The sequence below is a fragment of the Lates calcarifer genome, linkage group LG19 (genome assembly GCF_001640805.2).
Source record: "Lates calcarifer isolate ASB-BC8 linkage group LG19, TLL_Latcal_v3, whole genome shotgun sequence".
NCBI classification, from domain to species: domain Eukaryota; kingdom Metazoa; phylum Chordata; class Actinopteri; family Centropomidae; genus Lates; species Lates calcarifer.
In genome coordinates, this window is record NC_066851.1 from 9,744,828 (window position 1) to 9,764,001 (window position 19,174).

Genomic DNA, 19,174 nt, shown 5'->3' on the forward strand with positions numbered 1-19,174 from the left:
CTTAGATTTGTGGCTAGAAATGTGTCTTAAATAATACTAATGTTGCTCCTTATCAGTTAATGTAACTGTTTGCTAACAAGTGACAATATGTCAATGTCCAAGTAAAACTTGCAACTACACAATTTTAACAAGACTGTGGTCCTATGATATAAATCACAATGGTAACAAAACCAGCATGAATATAAGGGTTTGTTTATGTTTGACACCATGGTCCACATCAAACCACCAAATTACATGACTGTAAATTTGAACCTTTTAATCATGAGAATGGCAGTTCAAGCTATGAGAACCAGACATACATTCGCACATAAACACAAGACAGTTTCAGTTCATCTATGTGACAAATACCTTAGCTACGCCCACTCGAAGTAGTTTATGGCCGGACAGAAAATCTGGGTTACAGCCTCGCCCTCTAGTCATTTACTGTAACTGTAGATCCTCCAAAGCCCGCTAGTTCAGTAGTTTCAACGATCCCATGTATGAAAGGGAAGATTACACCAGACAGGTGTTGTGGGAATGGGACACAAGGGTTCTTTTAGGTTCCAATCCACCAAGGAATTCAGCACCATCACACAGATTTGCAGATTAAAACTTCTGAGGGGTCCACTTAACGTTCCACTGGAGTACAACAAGGGTGAGCAAGTATGCCACTTATAATTGTCAAACAAGCTGGTGGCTGTCCTGCACCGCAAGGTCACAGGATCTCATGGTAGAGGGGATGGAGAGTGAGAGGCCCAGCATAATCTGCAGCCAGAGGATTTGAGCCATGACTGTAGGAAGGGTCTGGGGCTGAGTCATAATGACTCAGGGTGCCAATCAAACCGACCTCATGTGTCATTACAGCTCTTTTAGAAAGTGTTAATGTCGCTGGTATGAGAAAACGTTGTAAGTCAACACTGAGTGTGGTGTAGAGTTTAGTTATTAGCACTATATGGTTGGCTTAGACTTTGTTACTTATTAGCAGATGTTTATCATGTTTACCATCTTAGTTTAGCTTGTTGGCATGCTATCCATTGCTAATTGACACTGAGTATGACACAGTAAAGACTGGTGGAAATGTCATTAGTTTTGAGGGTATTTTATGGTAAACCAAAGTACTAGACAAACTAAAATTTGTTACATGTGTTAATCTCATCATGGTGCTAGAAGAAAAGTTGATCACCAAAGTCATCGTGACTCATCCTGCGGGGGCCGTGAATGTCAGTAGGAAATTTAATGTCAATCCACCTGATAGATATTTTTAGTCTGGACCAAAGTGGTGGACTGCCAGACCAACACTGCCATCCCCTAGACCCATGCTGCTAGTGTGGTTAAAAAAAGTTGATCAATCCCAAGCATTTGTGACAGGTGAAAGGCTCATCCTCCAACACTTGTCCAATCAAATCTCATCTGTCTTGCCCTCCTCATGAAAACAAGTGAGAAGACATTCGTGTTACCTCAGATAGCAGTGATTTAAAATGACAATATTTATGATTTACCACTAACTAGATAACTGGGCATCTGCTTAGATTTACATTTTCTCCTCATTACCTCACAGAAAACAGCCAATTCACAGACTACAAAGCCAAAGTGGCGTACCTAACCCTCAGGGCTGTTTGAACTCACTGAACCCTTTAACGTTTAAGCAGAACTGCTTACAGGCTGAAGAAGAGGGAGGGGACTCGTTGTGTATCACTGTGTTGCTATTCTGCTGCTGTGATGACTCTGGGGGTTCTGCGAGACAGAAAGAAGAAGACTGCAGGAGACCTGACGGTGTCAAAACACATTATTATAGTCCCTGTAAGGACAACAGCAACTGGCCCAGACCTCACAGAGAGAAAGAGAAAACACAGACTGAGAGAGCAGAGAGGCTAAAGAGAAAAAGACAAAGGAAAATAGAGGCCCTAAATAGAGGACAACATGAATTGAGAAAAAAATGTTGAATGTTTTTGTAAACTAGACCTGGGAATCAGCATCTCCTACAAGATGAGTTACTCTTTCTGTTGGACTCCTCGGACTATTTCCGAACTCCTTCTACAGAGGTCCAAACAAATGAAGAGTGCAAAGTGAGAAACAAAAGCACTTGTGAGTCCTTCTGGATGGCAGTAATGGAAAAGAGAAGTAATCTCTGTCGATTATTTTTTCAATATGCTGTACAGCTGTCAGTTTCAAAAGGAAATCGTTGCATCTGAAAATCGTTTTGGCTCATTTTTGGAAAAGTTTTGGTTTGTTCACACCTCATTGCCACGTGTGCCATGTTTTTGTCTTATTTTGGCTGCTTGTGTAAAAAAAACAGATGACCTCATCTGTTCTGAGTTTGAAAGGCCATTCATTAGCGTATGTGTTGCTTAGCCTCCACACTAAATGCTCCATATTTCCGCTATTTAGTAGATGTCTGAATGGCTTTGAAACTCTTTCAACTGTCAGTATGCATTGCCATTATGCCCCCTCACCCACCCACCCACCCACCCCTTCCCTCACCACCAGCCCTTCCCCTTGGCCTGGATCTGAAATGTATGGCTCAGTCCAGCACCCTGTGCTCACAGATAAGCTAAGCAAGGTTGATAACCACCACTGTACACTTGGGGAAAAATCCCTGAGCACATCCTTGGGACTTGTAATCAGGTGTGCCGCACGCTGTCCACTCAACATGCACTCAACTCTTTGTATCACACTCCACATTCAGCCCTGTGTCACCGTCAGCCTTGCATTGCTGCTGCCAGTTTATTCACCTCCAAACCATCATTCACACCCATCTACATCCCAGAAACACCTCCTCACCACCAGCCTGACGCCTCCGCAGCAGCAGGGTGTAAATCAGCTGCCTGTGCTGCGAAGACACAAGAGGCAACAGGAGCGGGTGACAGAGAGAGGTCATCTAATCTGTGGGACAGATCCCACAGGGTGACACCCCCTCCATCTCATGCAGCGGGGGATGACTGAACCACCTGAAGCTGTATCCACAAGCTGGGATCACAATCATCACACCAGGGACTTTGGTGTAGGAGAGAGTGAAGCTGGCGCCCCTACTGCTATATTTTCCCAGAGATCTGTGACTCAGAGCATCATTAGCACGCACACACTACAGTTATTAAGGCCCTGCAAAACACTTTTCACTGCCCCACCTTTTCCCTCTGTTTGCTCCATTCAGAGACTCATACAAACTCACCAACACCCAGGCACATGGCGTGGCAGCCTGTGCCCTGGTTTTAGAGAACATGGCACAATATGAATCTAATTAGCTCTTTGTTTGGACCTAATTTGGCACTTATTTGAAATTAAAAGCAAAGCCAAAATGATGGATAATCTGACTGTGGTGTTTGATGCTGGACTTAACAATTGGGAGGCCTTCCAGATACCCCGTTCATGCAACATTTAACACAGGGCACATGCTCAGAGTCAGTCTGATGAGGGTGTATTCTAGTTTGGTCCCAGGCATTGTCCTGTTTATTGCCGCCCCTCTGAGGGAGAAGGGTCCCTTTCATGATTGCCTTTAATATTTACACATCTAATACTAGTATAGATACAAGGAAATGCAGAAGGTGCTTTTGTGACCTTTCAGTTGGCCAGAAACAAACCCCTGGTCTGTGATAACAGGATCAGAGGCCTCTGAGAGTAGCCAGCTGGCCCCATTTGAAAGCCCATCGACCAGGCAAATAGGTCAGTGCCGCTGAGCCACAATCTCTGCAAGTGAATGGAAACCCGGGCTCTCAAAGGTCCTGGTCTGATCTGTCGTCAACCAGCAGTGGGTGTCCAGCCAGCGGTCAGCGGGTCGGCCCATTTGACAAGAGCTTTAAGGAGGGGATGGAGCGAGGGAGTGTGGAGGGAGAGCGGGAGGACAAGAGCCTGAGTTGTGTTGCAAGGGCTGATTATGCGTGCTGCGGGGCTGGTTTCCTGGATGTTGTGTTTGTGTTGGAGAGGTTGGCTCCAGGCAGATGTTGCAAATGAAGGAGGTGCTGTTGTGTGTTGACATTGTGGGGGAAAATCATCCCAGAAGACATCTGATTGGTGTTTGAGAAGGAAATGTTTCCAGTGACAGTGAAGAAAAATCCCTGGTGCTGAACCATCCTCACGCTTTTGATGTGATATCTCTGTATCAATTACTTCCCAGTAATTCTTATCAGTCGCTCAGAGTTGGCAGTCAGTTCAGGTAAAGAAGACTTAAGTGATAGTCTAGCGTCACATTTGACTGGTTCTGAAAATTTAATGATCTGTCACCGGTTGGGGGGGGACTGTCTGCTTTGTTCACACTCCCATGTACAGCAGAAAAAAGGGAACAAACATAATTTTCCTTTTCTTTTTCAAGCAGCATTGTTTCTCTGGATTTTTAAAGCCCATGGCTCTGTCACAATCTGCCTCCAGCTGTGCCCACTGCCCCCACATATACACAATCCATCTGCCAATGTAAGCACACAAACACTGCTTCAACAAACATCAGATGACCTTTTACCTTCCCAAAGCCACCTGCATACACAATCTGACACCTACAAAGACAAGTAAGCACACACTCATGCACCCGCACAAAAGGTAAAGCTGTGGAGTGATATGGCATTGATAATGCCTGATGTATTTGATTATAAGGCCTTGACAGACTTTATGGCTGTATTGTTGAACAGAGATAGAGAACAATTAGTATAGTGGTGACAAGAGCCTTACTGTAGCCTAAAAAAATTCTGTGATATAAAGAATAAATATACTGTATTGTACTAAATCATAATATTCTCACTCTACTGCTGTGGTTTAATATATGTTTATCAAGTAAGTTCAATTCAATTCAGTTTTATTTATATAATACCAAATCACAACAGAAGTTATCTCATGGCATTTTTCCTATAAAGCATACTCTTTATAATATTATTTACAGAGACCCAACAATTCCTACCACAAGCAAGCACTTGGTGACAGTGGTGAGGAAAACCTTCCTTTTAAAAGGTAGAAACCTCAAACAGAACAGGGCTCAAGGTGCTTCGACCGGTTGGTTTTAGAGGGAGGTCTAACCTCGTTCACGTTCTGACCATGATTTAAATTTATTGATACGATGGTATAACCTGTTCTACCTTACAGGTTATTTTGCCTGAACACATTATAAGTATTTAAACAACTACACTCGTTTTCAAATTGGCAAGCTGCTACTAAAGGCGCACTACTTCTTCTACTACTTCGGAATATGAGGCAGAAAAGGGAACTTGCATTCAAGGCATTCAAAGTTGCATCATTGCGCAACCAAGGGACGAGTTGCGAGCGGAGATAAATCAGTTCAAGTCCTCCCTCCTGTCGCTTCCTTGTGACTGGTCGGCTCCCGTGTCAGTCAAGGGGGGGAGGGGTACACCGCTAATTTCTATATGCCTGTATGTCAAATTAGGGTTCAGATTGCGTTCTCGTGTGTGGCTGTCAGCAGCAGCAGCAGCAGCGAGCCTCAGTGAGCCTCAGTGGACGTCCGTAGCCTCGATCTACAGGATTTCTGCATGCGTACGCTTGGGACGTGCGTCTACCTGCTTACACTGAACCTTTGCCTGTGGATACTGCTGCCACTTAAGACGCATCCGCACACTTCAGTCTCGTGGTATTTTCTGCCTTTGAAGCGAGCTGCTGTGTAATAAACAGCACGCCCGAGGGGAAGACTCATCACTAAACTTTAAAGAAGACTTTGCAACTTTGCCAACACCCAGTAGTGTGCATCGCTGTGAGTTCATGTGGCTTATCATTTGACAGAAGCGGACCATTTTCTCTGGGGAAACTTAAACAGAAAGCTTTTTTTAATTAAAAAAACATGTTCAGCAAGTGCTCCGTTGTGTTATTGAACGTCCTCTTTCTGGTGCGGGCGCTCTCGGCTCACGAGTGCACGCCGTGTAACCTCCGGACTTGTCCGGTCAAAGCCCCTCACGGCTGCGAGGGTGGCCGGACCTTGGCCAGGGATCCGTGCGGATGCTGTGATCAGTGCACCCGGCTGGAGTGGGAGCCCTGCGGCGGACAAGACTGGACGCACGGCTACTGTGCCCTGGGGCTGACCTGCGCCTCTGTCAACAAAACCGGAGCTGCCACAATCCCTGAAATTGGAGTATGTAAAGGTGGGTAGAAGTGTGTCGCGTGAATTTATTTAAAAAAAAAAAAAAAAAATAAATAAATAAATAAATATAAAATAAAAAAAATAAATATATATATATATATATATATATATATATAATAAGCGAGAGAGAGAGAGAGAGACCTAAAAGAGGGAGCTGTGTATGCTGCTGTTGAGTGTGCAACAAAAGAGCTGCAGGCAACCATCCCCTTTCTTTAAGTGGTTTGAGGGCATCACTATTCAAATGTCAGTTCAGTCCTGACTGCAGCGACTGTGTCACTGTTTACCTTGTCTCTTGCTGCCTGGAGCAGCTTCCCAGGTCTGAGGGGCTCTTGACTGCCAGGAGAGGAGTCATGTTCAGCTGCTCTTTCTTCTCCTCAAAGCTTTATTCACTCTCCGCACAGAGGCATGACAATACGTTTGGCACCGTAGATTTGGCACCAGGTTACACTTCAGCTCTAGTGGGTCCTGTGCTTTTTGCTTTACAGCTCAAAGAGACATTTAGAAGAAGGCATTGAATTGAGATGAGACAAAAATGACTTTGTGATTGCCCATGGCGTGAGTAACCGTGATGATTGCATTGTTCAACTTGGAATAAACTGTAATTTAATAAATAAGCTTCTCTTGTCTGTAGCATTTGTGTGTGTGTCAGAGCAGTAATGGTTTGACAGCATGATTGCAAAAGTCCCCAGCAGATTTTTAATTCGCAATCCTGTGAATCCACAGCGCCGTACTCCTCTGTTGCCTGCCAAGCAGAGCAGGGCTGTTGTACTGTGGATGTGCTCATTTTACGCACAATTTGAGCAAGTTTCTGATCTTCAAAGAAATGTGCAGGGTGTCAGGTTCTGCACAGTGAATGAAGCAAGTAGCAGTGGCCTTCCCCTGAGGAACAAACACTCCCCCTCCCAGCCCCCTCCACCTGCACTCTGTCCGGCCTGTTTCAGGATGATTGAAGAGGACTGACAGGACTGCAGGAGAGGGTAAGCAGCTCTCAGTGGTGCGCCTAGATCCCTTGACCTTGCCCTCCTATCATCCATCCCCGGGGTGGTCTGAGTCGGGGCTCCAGCAAGGGTTCTCAAGGGGTCTCTCCAGCCCCCCCAGGCCATCCCAGGAGACGCTGCTGCTGATTGTGCCCCACGTACAGGTTAGGCTAGCGTCTGGAGGACATCTCTGCAAATTAACAGCTTTGGGCCGAGTGGGAGGCCTAATGGCTCCTCTGATTGAGTTGTGCCTCTGGTCCTGTGGCTCCGGGGGCCTCGGAGTATGCTGCTGACCCCTAAATCAGACACATAACACACGCAACCTTAATATCCCAGAGGATCTAGGTGGGGGTAAATCAACACCTCCCAGTGTGTTTTCAGGGGCCACAGTAGGCAGGCTGCTGAAGGCTGATCCCAGATTTCCCTCCTCTAGCTGCAAGGGTCTTAAAGTGATTAGACTCGCAATCAGGAGTAGGGGGTAAATGTTTCCGCTTTCTGATCCCCTGCCTCTTTGCTCACAGTTTTGATTTTCTGGGTGGTCAGAATCTGTTAGCGTGGGGATGCAGTTCAACAACCTTACAACACAGGTGACATGTTGCACATTATATAAGAGGAATACCATGGTAATGCTTCAGCAGTCAGTTTTTATTCTATTATTGTTCATCAGCTTGACAAGATTGAAAAACGTATTGGAAACAATGACTATAAACACTCAGGGCTCCTGCTGCCAAGGTGAAGCTTCAATAGTCATTGCACATTGTTTTCCAGACATGGAAATGTTGCGTAAGATCCCAGCATCAAAAAAGAATTGGAAATGAATTGTTAACCCTGTTTTTTTTGTTAAACTGTGAAAGTATTTAATTCCAAGTTTTGTTTCCAGAAATCTAATTACTTTTGAAGGTGAAATAACCGAATATAATTGCTTAAGTGCCAAAAAAGGTTTTAGCTTGCCAGAAACAATACCTGGGGTATTTAAATCAGGTTTTCTCATGACGGAGTTTGGCATTCAAACGTGGAAGCTGACAAAAAAGTGAATGAAATGTAGCAGCTTCAGGTTGCAAGTTGCATCAGTTTCCTTTTGCATCTGTCCCATGAGCATTCAAGCACCTGTTTTCAGATGGAGATCTTGGCTTTTCACCTTAGTGTATCTGCTTCAATGATCAGCTTGTCACAGGTGAAATCGTTCAGTCTTCGCAGCTAAATGATTTGTTTTGATATCCTCATTGTGTTTTTGTCCCCCTCCCACCCCCCCACACCAAGCTCCAGAGGCACTTAACATACCACGTAGCAGAGTGTCTGTCTTACAGGGAAGCTATGTCCACTGCACTCCTTCACATGCCTTCTACTTCTCCCCCTGGTATTATCTAATGTTTCAAAGACTTCCTTTTTAGCTCGCTATCAGCCAGAGGGCCTCTAGAGGTCAGCTTTCCCATCCTGGCTCTGGATGCCAAGACAAGCAGTCTCAGTGGCTGAGAGAGGAATCCCCCCCGGGATGCTAGCCACAGACCTTGGCTAGAGCCATGCCAGGCTAGATAGTAGATAACCAGCCTAGACCAGGGTCAGGCTGAAGGGTACAAGGCTGAGACAGACCCACTGGGAACAGACTGGGCCTCACCTGGGTCAAGCTAAAATTAGTTAATGAGACAATGTTTTCAGTGTCCAGGCTTTCATTAATTGTTTTGACTGCTACCTCCTTCTCTCCGTGCCAGATTTAGCACCCCACACAGGCCACCACCATCTCAAACGAAAATACCCTCCCAGGCACAGGAAAGCCTTGGGATGGAAAAAATGTGGAGGTGAGGATCATTTTAAGGTGAAAGGAAATCACAGGGAAAGTTTTGGTGCGGTTTATTGAAAAGGCCGCTTGTGCTTTGCCAGTTTCGCTGGCCGTCTGGGAGAGCTATTAACAGCACAGACTGGCTCAGGTTAAAGGTAGTATTACCTTCATTTTCTTTCTGCTGTTTACCAAAGGGCTGGTTTGCATCCTACATCACCCAGGAGTCATCCACACTATCAACCCTAATCTGGGGAAAGTGTTTCCAGTTTTACTTGCCTCTGCAGTCACTTAAACAGTAAAATTTATTACAGTAAGAGACTGGTTTTTCTTCATAGTAGAATATCTGTTTTAAATTAACATGGATCAACATATGTGTTTTATTATGATTTTCAGAGTTTAAAAGCAAAGCCATGGAATTCCATTTCTTTCCAGTCACTTTGGGTCATCACATTATTGTTTCTCTGACCCCTAACTGAGAAACAAAATTCTCATTTTATGAGGCTTTATTTCAGGTAGGATAACTGCAGCAGTAGTCAGGTAAATACTATGAAGTGTTCATGTTTATCTTGGATGGTTAAACCTTAACACCTTTTCCTCTTGTGCATTGCTCTGGTGTGTAGCTGTTTGGAGAAGAAAGCCAGAGTATTATGATAAGCTCCAATCACGCTTCCACACTGTTGATTTGAGGCCTGGGAGCTAAATGCTTGGGAAGGGGTTACTCTGTGTTACAGTTGGTCTCATCCTGTTTACTCTGCTGCCACTCTTGCTGCTCCTGAACAACTATGAAGGAGGGTAATTTGGGGGTATATGCATGTTTATTTATGCATGAATGTGAAAGGAATACTATGGGTGATGTGTGTGATGGGGCCCTATAATCCCAGGGTTTTGGTGGTTATTCAGCTCACATGGCGCTAACGCAACGCATTATTATACCCCTATACATTCTTTTCTGTCGTAAGGTTTCGTCCAAGATGTGAACTAAGTCTTGAGGTGCCATCTCGGGGGAGGGTAAGGCCCACAAGGCGAAAGGAATAATATATGGGTATGGAGCAAGTGGCCTCTGTGCAGAAGAGGCGTTCCAGCAACCAGCAGAGATGGAAAACCCTGGGAGGGCCCCATGCTGTGGAACAAAAGCAAACAAATAGGCTCAATGGCTCAAGTAGCATGGCACGATGAGGAGGGAGGAGAGATGGCAGCCCAGAAATACACTGGTCAGTTCAGTAACTGTTGTGCCAGGGCAATGTGTCGCAACAGAGGCTGTAAGCTGGTTAACCCTGCAGCACTTTTGGGAAACAAATCTCTGTTTCTGGCACGTTCTGCCTGGTGATTACCTGTAACTCAGAGCCTGTTCAACGTGAACAAACAAGTCCAAGTGAGAGGTCCATGTTCTTTCCCTGTCGTCATGTCCTCTGTTCTCACTGCTGTCCCCCACCCCACAGTGCTCCCTGACCGTCCAGAGGCAGGCCTTGAAGACGAGCGCTGTCCCCTAATGACAGGCTGCGACAGAGCTGGAGGACAGTGTGTGTGCGACGCCCGTCACTCCTGCTTGGGCTCTTTCATATACCCGGACCAAGAAACCTGCATGAAGGCCAGCAAGACAGGTGAGCCCTCTTCCCTCCGTCACACACATGTGTTGACATACAAAACACAGAATCCGAGTTAGGCGGAATAATGCTGTCCATTGAGAGTAGCTAATCCATAACAGATGTGGCTCTGAGGTGACTAATGCTACTTACATATCATAGTGATGACACACATGCTAAAACTTTATCCAGTGGTTCCACACTCACCCTTGAGTGGTGCCATTGTGTGTGACTCACCGATGACTGTGGATTTTGTGTGTGTGTGTGTGTGTGTGCGCACCCGTGGCTGAATTTCAGAGGGTCGGAGGCACGAGCACCGGGAAAGACACCGAGAGAAGTATGTGGGGCCATCCAATCCGGCCTGCATGTTCTCTGGGTGTAACCTGACCGCTGAGGGCTGCGTGTGTGAGTCTCAGAGCTGCCACCACCACTTCGCCTACATCAACCGCAGCCAGTGCCAGGAAGCCGCAGGTAACCTTCAAATGACCTGCGACTGGAAGTGACAACACACACACACACACACACACACACACACACACACACATACACAGCTCAGCACCCAACCAGTAACTCCATTCAGCTCAGGCTATTTAGTGTTAAGACATGGAGATTTATACCTGAATCTGAAATAGATTCTGCAACTACAAAGTTACCTTTACATAACAGAAGTTTATCTTTCCCCGTGCTTAATATAAACATTGATATAAAGCGCGCTACAGCTTTGTCTGCTAAAGGTCTTGTCCCTCTCATGTACAAATTACCTCTGAGTGGAACAATCAGCCTCAGCATTCCTTATGTCCCAGCTCATTATGTTTGTAAGGAAGCATATTGTCACTGACCAATGAAAACCTTCTGAGTCAGAATTTGGTCACCTTTAATTATAAGCATAGGGACCAGCGTTAAAATTTGTGTGTGATTGTACAATTAATGTTTTGTACCACTGTACCTGAATATTTGCATGGAGCCATTTGCCATGTCTCAGTCATGGAGCAGGGTGGGAAATGGAATGGAGAGTAGGAGGAGGAGGAGGGAGAAGAACCGATCAAAAACGCAAAATTGATGTCATGAAAAGAAAACAAGAGCGAGTGAACGAGAGAAGGTGTGAATCTCACTGACAGAGCAGTCAAAAGAGAAAATGTCTCCATTAGAGGGAGAGGGCGTTGCAGAGAATGTTGATGGATGCAGTCAACATATTCGGCAAGTGTTGGAGATCCTCAGGAGCAGGAGCACAGAGTGTGGGATGAATGCTTACCCTGTGCAGGAGGGAGAAAAAGGAGAATCCACTGAATGAACTGCAAGACTAGAAGAATGTGTGATTACCTCCACTCTTAGCTGGCTCCCTGATTGACACTAAGTGAAAGATGTTATTGGCACAGTGACTTTAGTTTCCTCATTTGGATTGTGAAAGGGCCTGGTAGATAGACAGACGCTAAGTGTCGGCTGCCTCCTGAGTGACGTTTGCAAAATAGGACAGGACCGCCACTGAGTGAACTCAGTGAACCTCTGTGTATGCTGGGTAAACCTTGTCTTACTGAACACACAGAAAACTGGAAAACTTTACTGAAACCAGGAGAAAAAACAGTTTTGTGCTGTAGTGGACATATTAAATCCAAAGCTTGTGACTGCCTGTATTTCTATCCACATGTTGCTCTCTGTTAATACTCAAGGTTCTCGTTTTCTTTGCAGTTTGCTTAGACTTCATTGAAGAACGGCTCCTTAGACAGGCAATACCATGGCTGGCAGTGCGCCATGGAGACATATTTGAGATTATTTAGTCTGCAAATAACAGAGGTTATTACAAAACATTAACAGTACAGCTGTGTGGATGCTTGTCATGAGCCATTTACTCGGTAAATCCCACAGGAAGTGAGTGTTCATCAAACGTTTTATTGTTTAGACGTATCATCATTGAAGCCTGGTGTTAAGATGAAAAACGTACTGCGAGTCTTCTGTGTTTTGTAACTGCCTCATCTCAAAGCCTGAGCCCAGCGGATGACAGTTTAAACTCACACTAGTGAAAACTGTAAACAACATTTTTCAGCAGCTTATGAGTTCTCACCACAGCACACACCCACCCCTTCTGATGGCCCCCTCATTAAGTAAGAAAGCAGGATGTGTGTGTCTGTTATGTCTGTAAGTATGCACGCGCAAGTGGAACGATGCACACGCACACACTGTGTTATATGAATATCATATGTATATATCATCATGTGCATGTAATGAGCCTGTATATGTGAGCATCTGAGCCTGCGTGTCTGCGCGCGATAATTATCTTGTTTGTCTGGATGTCTCGGCAGAGATTTTCCTTTGTCTGTCATCAGCAGGAGCTTCCTGTGCGACCAGACTGGGACTCTGCAGTTAGGATCTTATTCGCCAGGTCCTTGTTGGACTCGGTGGTGGCAGTGTCCGTCAACCCCCCATTGTCTTCAGATGCAAATGCTTATTAAGATCCGTGTTAGCACGCCTTGCTAGCACGAGAGCTCCACTTGTCTTCACATGCACCGCGACGTTAAAGCAGATGTTGTTGTGTCCTATCACTTGAAGAAACCTTTTTTTTTTCCAGACATCAGTCAGAACTTGGATTCTCCTCTTGAGACTCCTAAGCTCACACATGGAGGTAGTTTGGCCTCTCACTTTCTCTCTGACTCACTCAGTGGTCTTGTCAGGTCATCTCTCCACTGCGACTCATTGTGATCTGTTAAAACTCAACATCTTTTTCCACTCCATCACTGTTGGTGCTTGATCTCCTAACTTTGTCTGTTGTAGTTTTAGTTTTAGATATTGTTCTCCACCCGGTATACAAGACACTGATGTAATTTGGCTGCAAGCGTTCTATTAGAAGTGACATGGTGCGCCAGACATATCACCCACAAGTCCGGGAGTAAAGAGGATGTGAAATTGGGGGGGGGGGGGGGGCAGACACAGGAAGACAGGAAATCACGACTCGGGACAATCATTTTGTTTAGGTATTTGTGCCAAGTACGGGCCCCAGAGTCTTGGTAGGGTGGTGTTTGGTAATTTTACACTCCAGGATTACATGGTTTACATATTTCATTCATGATAAGACCTCCTAACTGCTGTTTCAGATGAATTCCCCCTGCCGTTGCTCACTGACAGCAACAAGCAGGACAGGGAAGTGATGGCCGCTGGGATGTCACTGACTTGTTCGCGCCAAACTGTTTGCCCACCTATGCCATCTCCTTTCCCGCCTCTCTCTGCCCTTGTGAAAAGGACTGTTAGTTCTGCTTGGCTGCAGCCTCTTTGTGGTAGGGCTATTACCAGTCCCAAGCCAGACCACCACTGGGTGAGTGGAAGGGGCGCGAGACGTCTCAACGCCGCGTGTTTGTGCACGCCGTCTGTGGTAGCCACAGCCCCCTCCACCCCCTCACCCTCACCCTGCAAGCTGCTCGCTTCCCAGCATGCTTGTATCTTTATGCGTGTGGGTTGCGATTTCAAAGAGGAAACAAAACTCTTGTGTGACGATCAAGACAAAGAACTTCCCTTAAAGGCATGTTGGGGATTGCTGTCAGCCCACTCACTACTCATGGTCAGCCGCTAACCAAACCAGCCAGTATTAGGCCAGCAGGAAAAGCCAAGACACACACACATGATGTCTTAGAGCATTCCTGCATGTCCAGCTCTAACCCACGCTCCATTCACTAAATCTAGGCCTTAAAACCCCAGTTTATTGACCCAACCATAACCATTAACCAAAATAAAAGACACCCCCGACGGCAGCCCAAGCCAACTCCTGTTGTTCCCAGACCTATTTCTTCTATCTTCAGCTTTTCTTTTCCCCTTTTTCCCCCTTTTGGGGAACAGATCCATATGGCCAAAATCCATACATAACTCTTCCACAATTTATTCAACAGCTGTCTTCACCACAGGTCTCCCATGGAGTGTTTTCTACATTTGCTGCAGATTAGGGCTGAGTTATGTTTTTTTTTTTTTTTTTTAGGTACAATGTCCTCAGAGGGACAGTACACGTGACGGCTGTTTAGTTCTTCTTTCTTTATGTTTAGTACCCTGGAGCAGAGTACTGCATGTTCATCCTTTTCATATGCATTTTGTGCCAGATATAGTGATAGACCATGTGTGGTGTTGCGCTCTGTCTGAGGGCCCTTTAGCCTGTCACTGGCCTAATCTTACTGGCCATCTGACGTTAAGGAAAGGGTGTGTTTCAGTGGAATGCACACATGCTGTGTACACTCGCTAAGCACACACACACACACACAAACACATACATGAATACATCTATGTGCAAATGTGTGCACCTACACGTGGACACTCTCATTACCTCACCCAAACATGCTCATTCACAGCTGCAGCAGCGTTGCTCAGGACACTGAGATCACGTTTTTCATCTGCAAATATTTAGCCAGCAAGGCGCGCAGGCAGCAGATGCAGGCCTGCTGGCCGCCGCATGCCTACGCCCCGACTACCTCAAGCTTCTGACCATGGTGTGAAGTTCCCACAGAGTGTTTCTTCCAGGTGACCCTGTCTGTGCCTTTTGGCCTGGACCCCCTCCCAGACCTGCTCCACAGCCCTCGCGTATATACTCACACACACGCTGATACACATGGCGAACAATGCCGACTTTCTCAGCTGTAACTGCTGGCAGGCACCGGGCCAGGCCCCCACAGCTTTACGTGAGAGACGGCCCTGATGTGTCCCCTTTGCGGAGCAACTTTATAAAACCTGAGGACAGACCAGAAACCCACGGAGGGCAGCTGGACTGAGACAGCTTTGTTCTGCCCTGACTTGCTTCCAAAGTCAGTCGGTGAACAGAACTCACATTGTGCGCTTTTTCCATGAGTAAACTCAGGCTGTCAACACAGCGTCCTCTGCCTGGCTGAGCCGCTCTGGTTCGGAGAAAGACTGTGCTCCTTGTATCCGAGCTCGGAGGGAAGAAAAAAACCCATTTAGAGAGGAGGTGTTTTTCTTTCTTCAATGAGCTGCTGAGATGCCAGAAATATGCATTGTTTACAAAAGAGGGTATTCTGTGGTGATGAAGCAATTTCCGTATCCCACTGCTTCCCGAGCAGCGTCAGGTGTGTCTACCTGTGGGTGTGTGTGGGTCTTTATGTTGTTGCAGGTTGGGCATTGAGGTCAAAGGTTTTCCATTCTTTACTATCGTACAGTTGAGCACATGTTGCCTAATCTACAGGGAGAATTTATCAAGCATACCAAATCAGGCCTTTTGTGTTTGTGCAAGCTGGAGTATGGCCACCATTGTGATATGAAGATTGGTTCTGTGGTTGCTGACTCACTAATTACAGCCATTTATGCTCTGAGACCAAAACAGCACAGGATAAAATCCATTTGCTGCTGACTTTTTCCATTCCCTCTGTCTGCCTATTGTGCCCATAAATGTGCCCGTTAGAAAATTATATTAATTGGACCTGTAAGGGTTGGACCATTTCCACAGATGGATACAATTCTATTCATTTGAATGACAATGGTATGTCTGCCAGCTGCTTTTCCCAGCGCACTCTAACCCCAGCCATTATCACAAGTGAAAGAGTAATCAGCCTTCTCTGGGACACATACAATACACAGAAAGTGTTCTTCAGTGCAGAACGTTGTGCAAGATCGTCCCAGGGCATTTTCTATGGCTTTAAACAGGGTGAGGTTTTCATATGCAAAACCAGTCTTCAACTGAGCAGCAGCAGACTGCGTTAAGACTTTATTGGAAGTAAAATATTCGCCAATCAGTGCTTCCAACTGAAGTTTATTTAACTCCAGGACAGGAATTAGGCCAAAAACCGTTAAAAGGGTTGTAGCCTCCCTTAATTCGGGGTTTTTCCCTCATTTTCTATGACACTATTCAGCTACAAAGTTTATCAATGAGAGCTTTGTGGTGGCCCTCACTGTTCCCAGGTTGCTTGGGTAAACAGTACAGTCCAGATACCTCACACTCCTGCTCTATTTATCAGGAGCCAGAAAAATTCAACGTTTCCCTTATCCTCAATTTCATCTGTCAGAAATGTTACCCCCACCCGCCAAAATACAGCGGTCACAGTCTTACAGCCCCTCTCCTCGACGTTTATTCTAGGTCAAATGGCTACAAATGGTGTCAGAGCAGCAGGTCAGATCAGAGAGTTCACCTTATAAAGCTGGAGTAGATGAGAGTCTACAGTAGGATTGAGAGGCCTCGCTCTAGATTTAAGGACTGGCAGAGTAGAAATATTATCAGGGGATCAGAACGCCTGGACCCCGGTTCAGTTTCCCCATCTGGTGGTAAAACCAAGAGGGATCTACTTACGGGTCTTCAAATGTCAGGGATGAGGCACATCCTCTGAGAGACTTGTGTTGCACACAGTGGAGCCCGCACCAGTCTGGGAAGACCATCAACAACACTCAGCTTCTGGAAATGCTACCAAAACCCTGAGCACTGTTACGCAACCCCAGGCGCTGTATCATTCCCTCCCCTCAAAAACCATATGTATGCAAAGATTGTTAAGTATCCCTCACACATAAATCATAATCCACTTAATTTAACTTTCTTATAAGGCGGTCATTTGTTGACATGTTTCCTCCTTTAAATGTCAGGGATGATTTAAACGTGATGCGCAATTACCAGATTTTTCTCATTCTGATCTGTAATCTCTGTGCTAGTTAATGCCGCCTTTGCACTCTTCCTCTGAGCTGTCAAAGTGCTATGAAGTGTGTATGTACTGCGCTTTCAGCAGGGGGATCTGGGAAATGACTTGGTGATTGACAATTATAGCTCAGGACGTGAGTCTGCTCTCCCCAGTCTTTCTCTTCTGCCTGCACTGTATACATTACAGCGACACCGAGAACCAAAATAAACACATCCCTTTGGTTTGGGTAATCCAATCTTTGTAAGGTAGCTACTGTTCTCGTACAATGTCTGTACAGAGGGGCACTCCACTTTTCTTTTCCTGAACAGGGCTCCAAAATACACCCCTGAGCCCCTTTTGCCCAGATTTCCAGTACCCCTGCACCCCCCATCCCCTGGACAAGGGGTATCAGAGCTATTATGTTGGTTCTGGCAAATGAATAGACAAACACATTCTGGTATGCTAAGTGAAGGGGAGATTCTAAACTGGCAAGAAGAAAGGCTCTGTTGAAAGTTGGCTGGTATTAATGACTGGTTTTAGAGCGCGAGGGGGCTGTTTGGATTGTGAGCTAGTCGAGCCGGGCTGGGTGGGATCAGAGGCGCGTAGACAGGATATGCAGAGAGCCTTGCCGTGTCTAGAGCGCTGCTCTCATTTCTCTGACAGGATGCTGTAAAGCTGTCACGGACTTGAAGTGGGGATCTGATGATGGTGCACAGTGAGTTTGTGTTGGGCGACTGTGTGAACTCAGCTTTTAGACCGTAACACGAGTAGTGCTGTTCTAAAGTGGCTCGACTGACACTACGAAGAGGGGGGGGGCAGCCCTTACACACACACACACACACACACACACACACACAAACAGGCACACATGCAACCCCTCCTTCCTCCAGGAGAACAGTGTGGGCACTGTCAGAGCCCAGAGCAGTTGAAGGTGGTGTTACACAGGAGGAAGAAAAATGAAAGAGATGCCAAAGCTGTGTCACTGTTTCTGTTTGCACATTCTGTTTACTGCACTCCCACCTGTCTATTAATGTGAACGTCTGCATCTGCATCTGTGTGTTTCAGAGGAGCTGAGGTGTGCCGGGGTGACGTGTCCCACTCTGCAGGTGCCCTCCTGCCCCCACGATTCAGTCCTGACAAAGAGCTACACTCCCCCTGCTGGCTTGCTGTCCCTCTGTACCTCCCCAGTGCACTTGCGACCTTCGTGCCTGCCACAAGCCCCAGTGCCCGAGCGGACAGCGGGCCGTGTCGCTCAGCCAGGCCAGCGGTCAGCCAGGAGACTGCTGTGATATCTTTGAGTGCCAGAAAGGTGATTACACTGAACTGCACACTGCACAATCTGTTTCGATTGGTCTCCCACTGGGGGTAGCAATGGCACAGTTGGTGTGAGATTCATCGCCTTTGAGGAGGCAATTATTTTCCTCAGAGTAAGGCTTTCCTCCCTGCTGACCAAATGTCCACAGATGAAAAGGAAAGTTGCTGATTGGATAATTACTTTTGCGTTGTTGATCAGGCTTGGCCGATGCCTCCCAGGGTTAAGACCGAGGTTCCAAGACATTTTTCAAGGGTGTAGCCGCAAACATCTACAGTATATTGCCTTAAGGGATATTAAATGTAATGGGCCTTTCAAAGAAGATTGCCGGTCTGAAATGTGCTCATGCACCATTTTCTCACCAGGTGAGAAATAGAGGAAAAGAGAGGCGAGAGAGAGCAGATGCTGATCACACACAGGGAGACTTCAGCACTCTCTGTCGTGGCCCAGAGGCAACCAGGAGAGTCAGGAAGGCAGGGAGGGGACCTGCGGTATTGGTCTGTTTACTTTGTGCTCCCAACAAATATTCGCTGTTTTACCAACAGAACAAATTCCCATTCTGGCCCCTCCACATGTATAAATGAGCGCCGTGTCCCGGAATTAATGGACTTAACGAGCCCAGTGACCAGAAAAGTGCTTAGGCTATGAATTTGCTCAACAGAAGTGCAGTGTCAAAGGGTTCCTGTCTGGTCACACATCCAAAGGGAAAAGGTTCAACAGTTCATTGATGGGAATGCTTTTTATGTGCTCCAGTCTGCCAGTGGGGAGGGTAATCGAGTCCGGCAGGCCAGCAGGGGCTGAATGGCAGCCGTGGGGGCCATGGGATCAGTGTTTTGATAACAAGTGTCTGCCGCTCTTTGGGCCTGGGGCTTGATGCCTTTTGTGCTGCCCCCAC

General features: G+C 46.3%; 1 protein-coding gene across 1 annotated transcript in view; it reads left to right on the forward strand.

The window, feature by feature from the left end:
• Nucleotides 1–5,336: 5,336 nt before the first annotated feature.
• Nucleotides 5,337–19,174, forward strand: part of crim1 (cysteine rich transmembrane BMP regulator 1 (chordin-like)) — a 33,184-nt gene continuing 19,346 nt past the window's right edge. The window contains 5 exon segments of the mRNA XM_018690104.2: nt 5,337–6,047; nt 10,240–10,401; nt 10,681–10,854; nt 18,033–18,130; nt 18,132–18,276. Of these exon segments, the coding sequence (XP_018545620.1) occupies nt 5,750–6,047; nt 10,240–10,401; nt 10,681–10,854; nt 18,033–18,130; nt 18,132–18,276 (877 nt within the window). The 5' untranslated portion in view covers nt 5,337–5,749.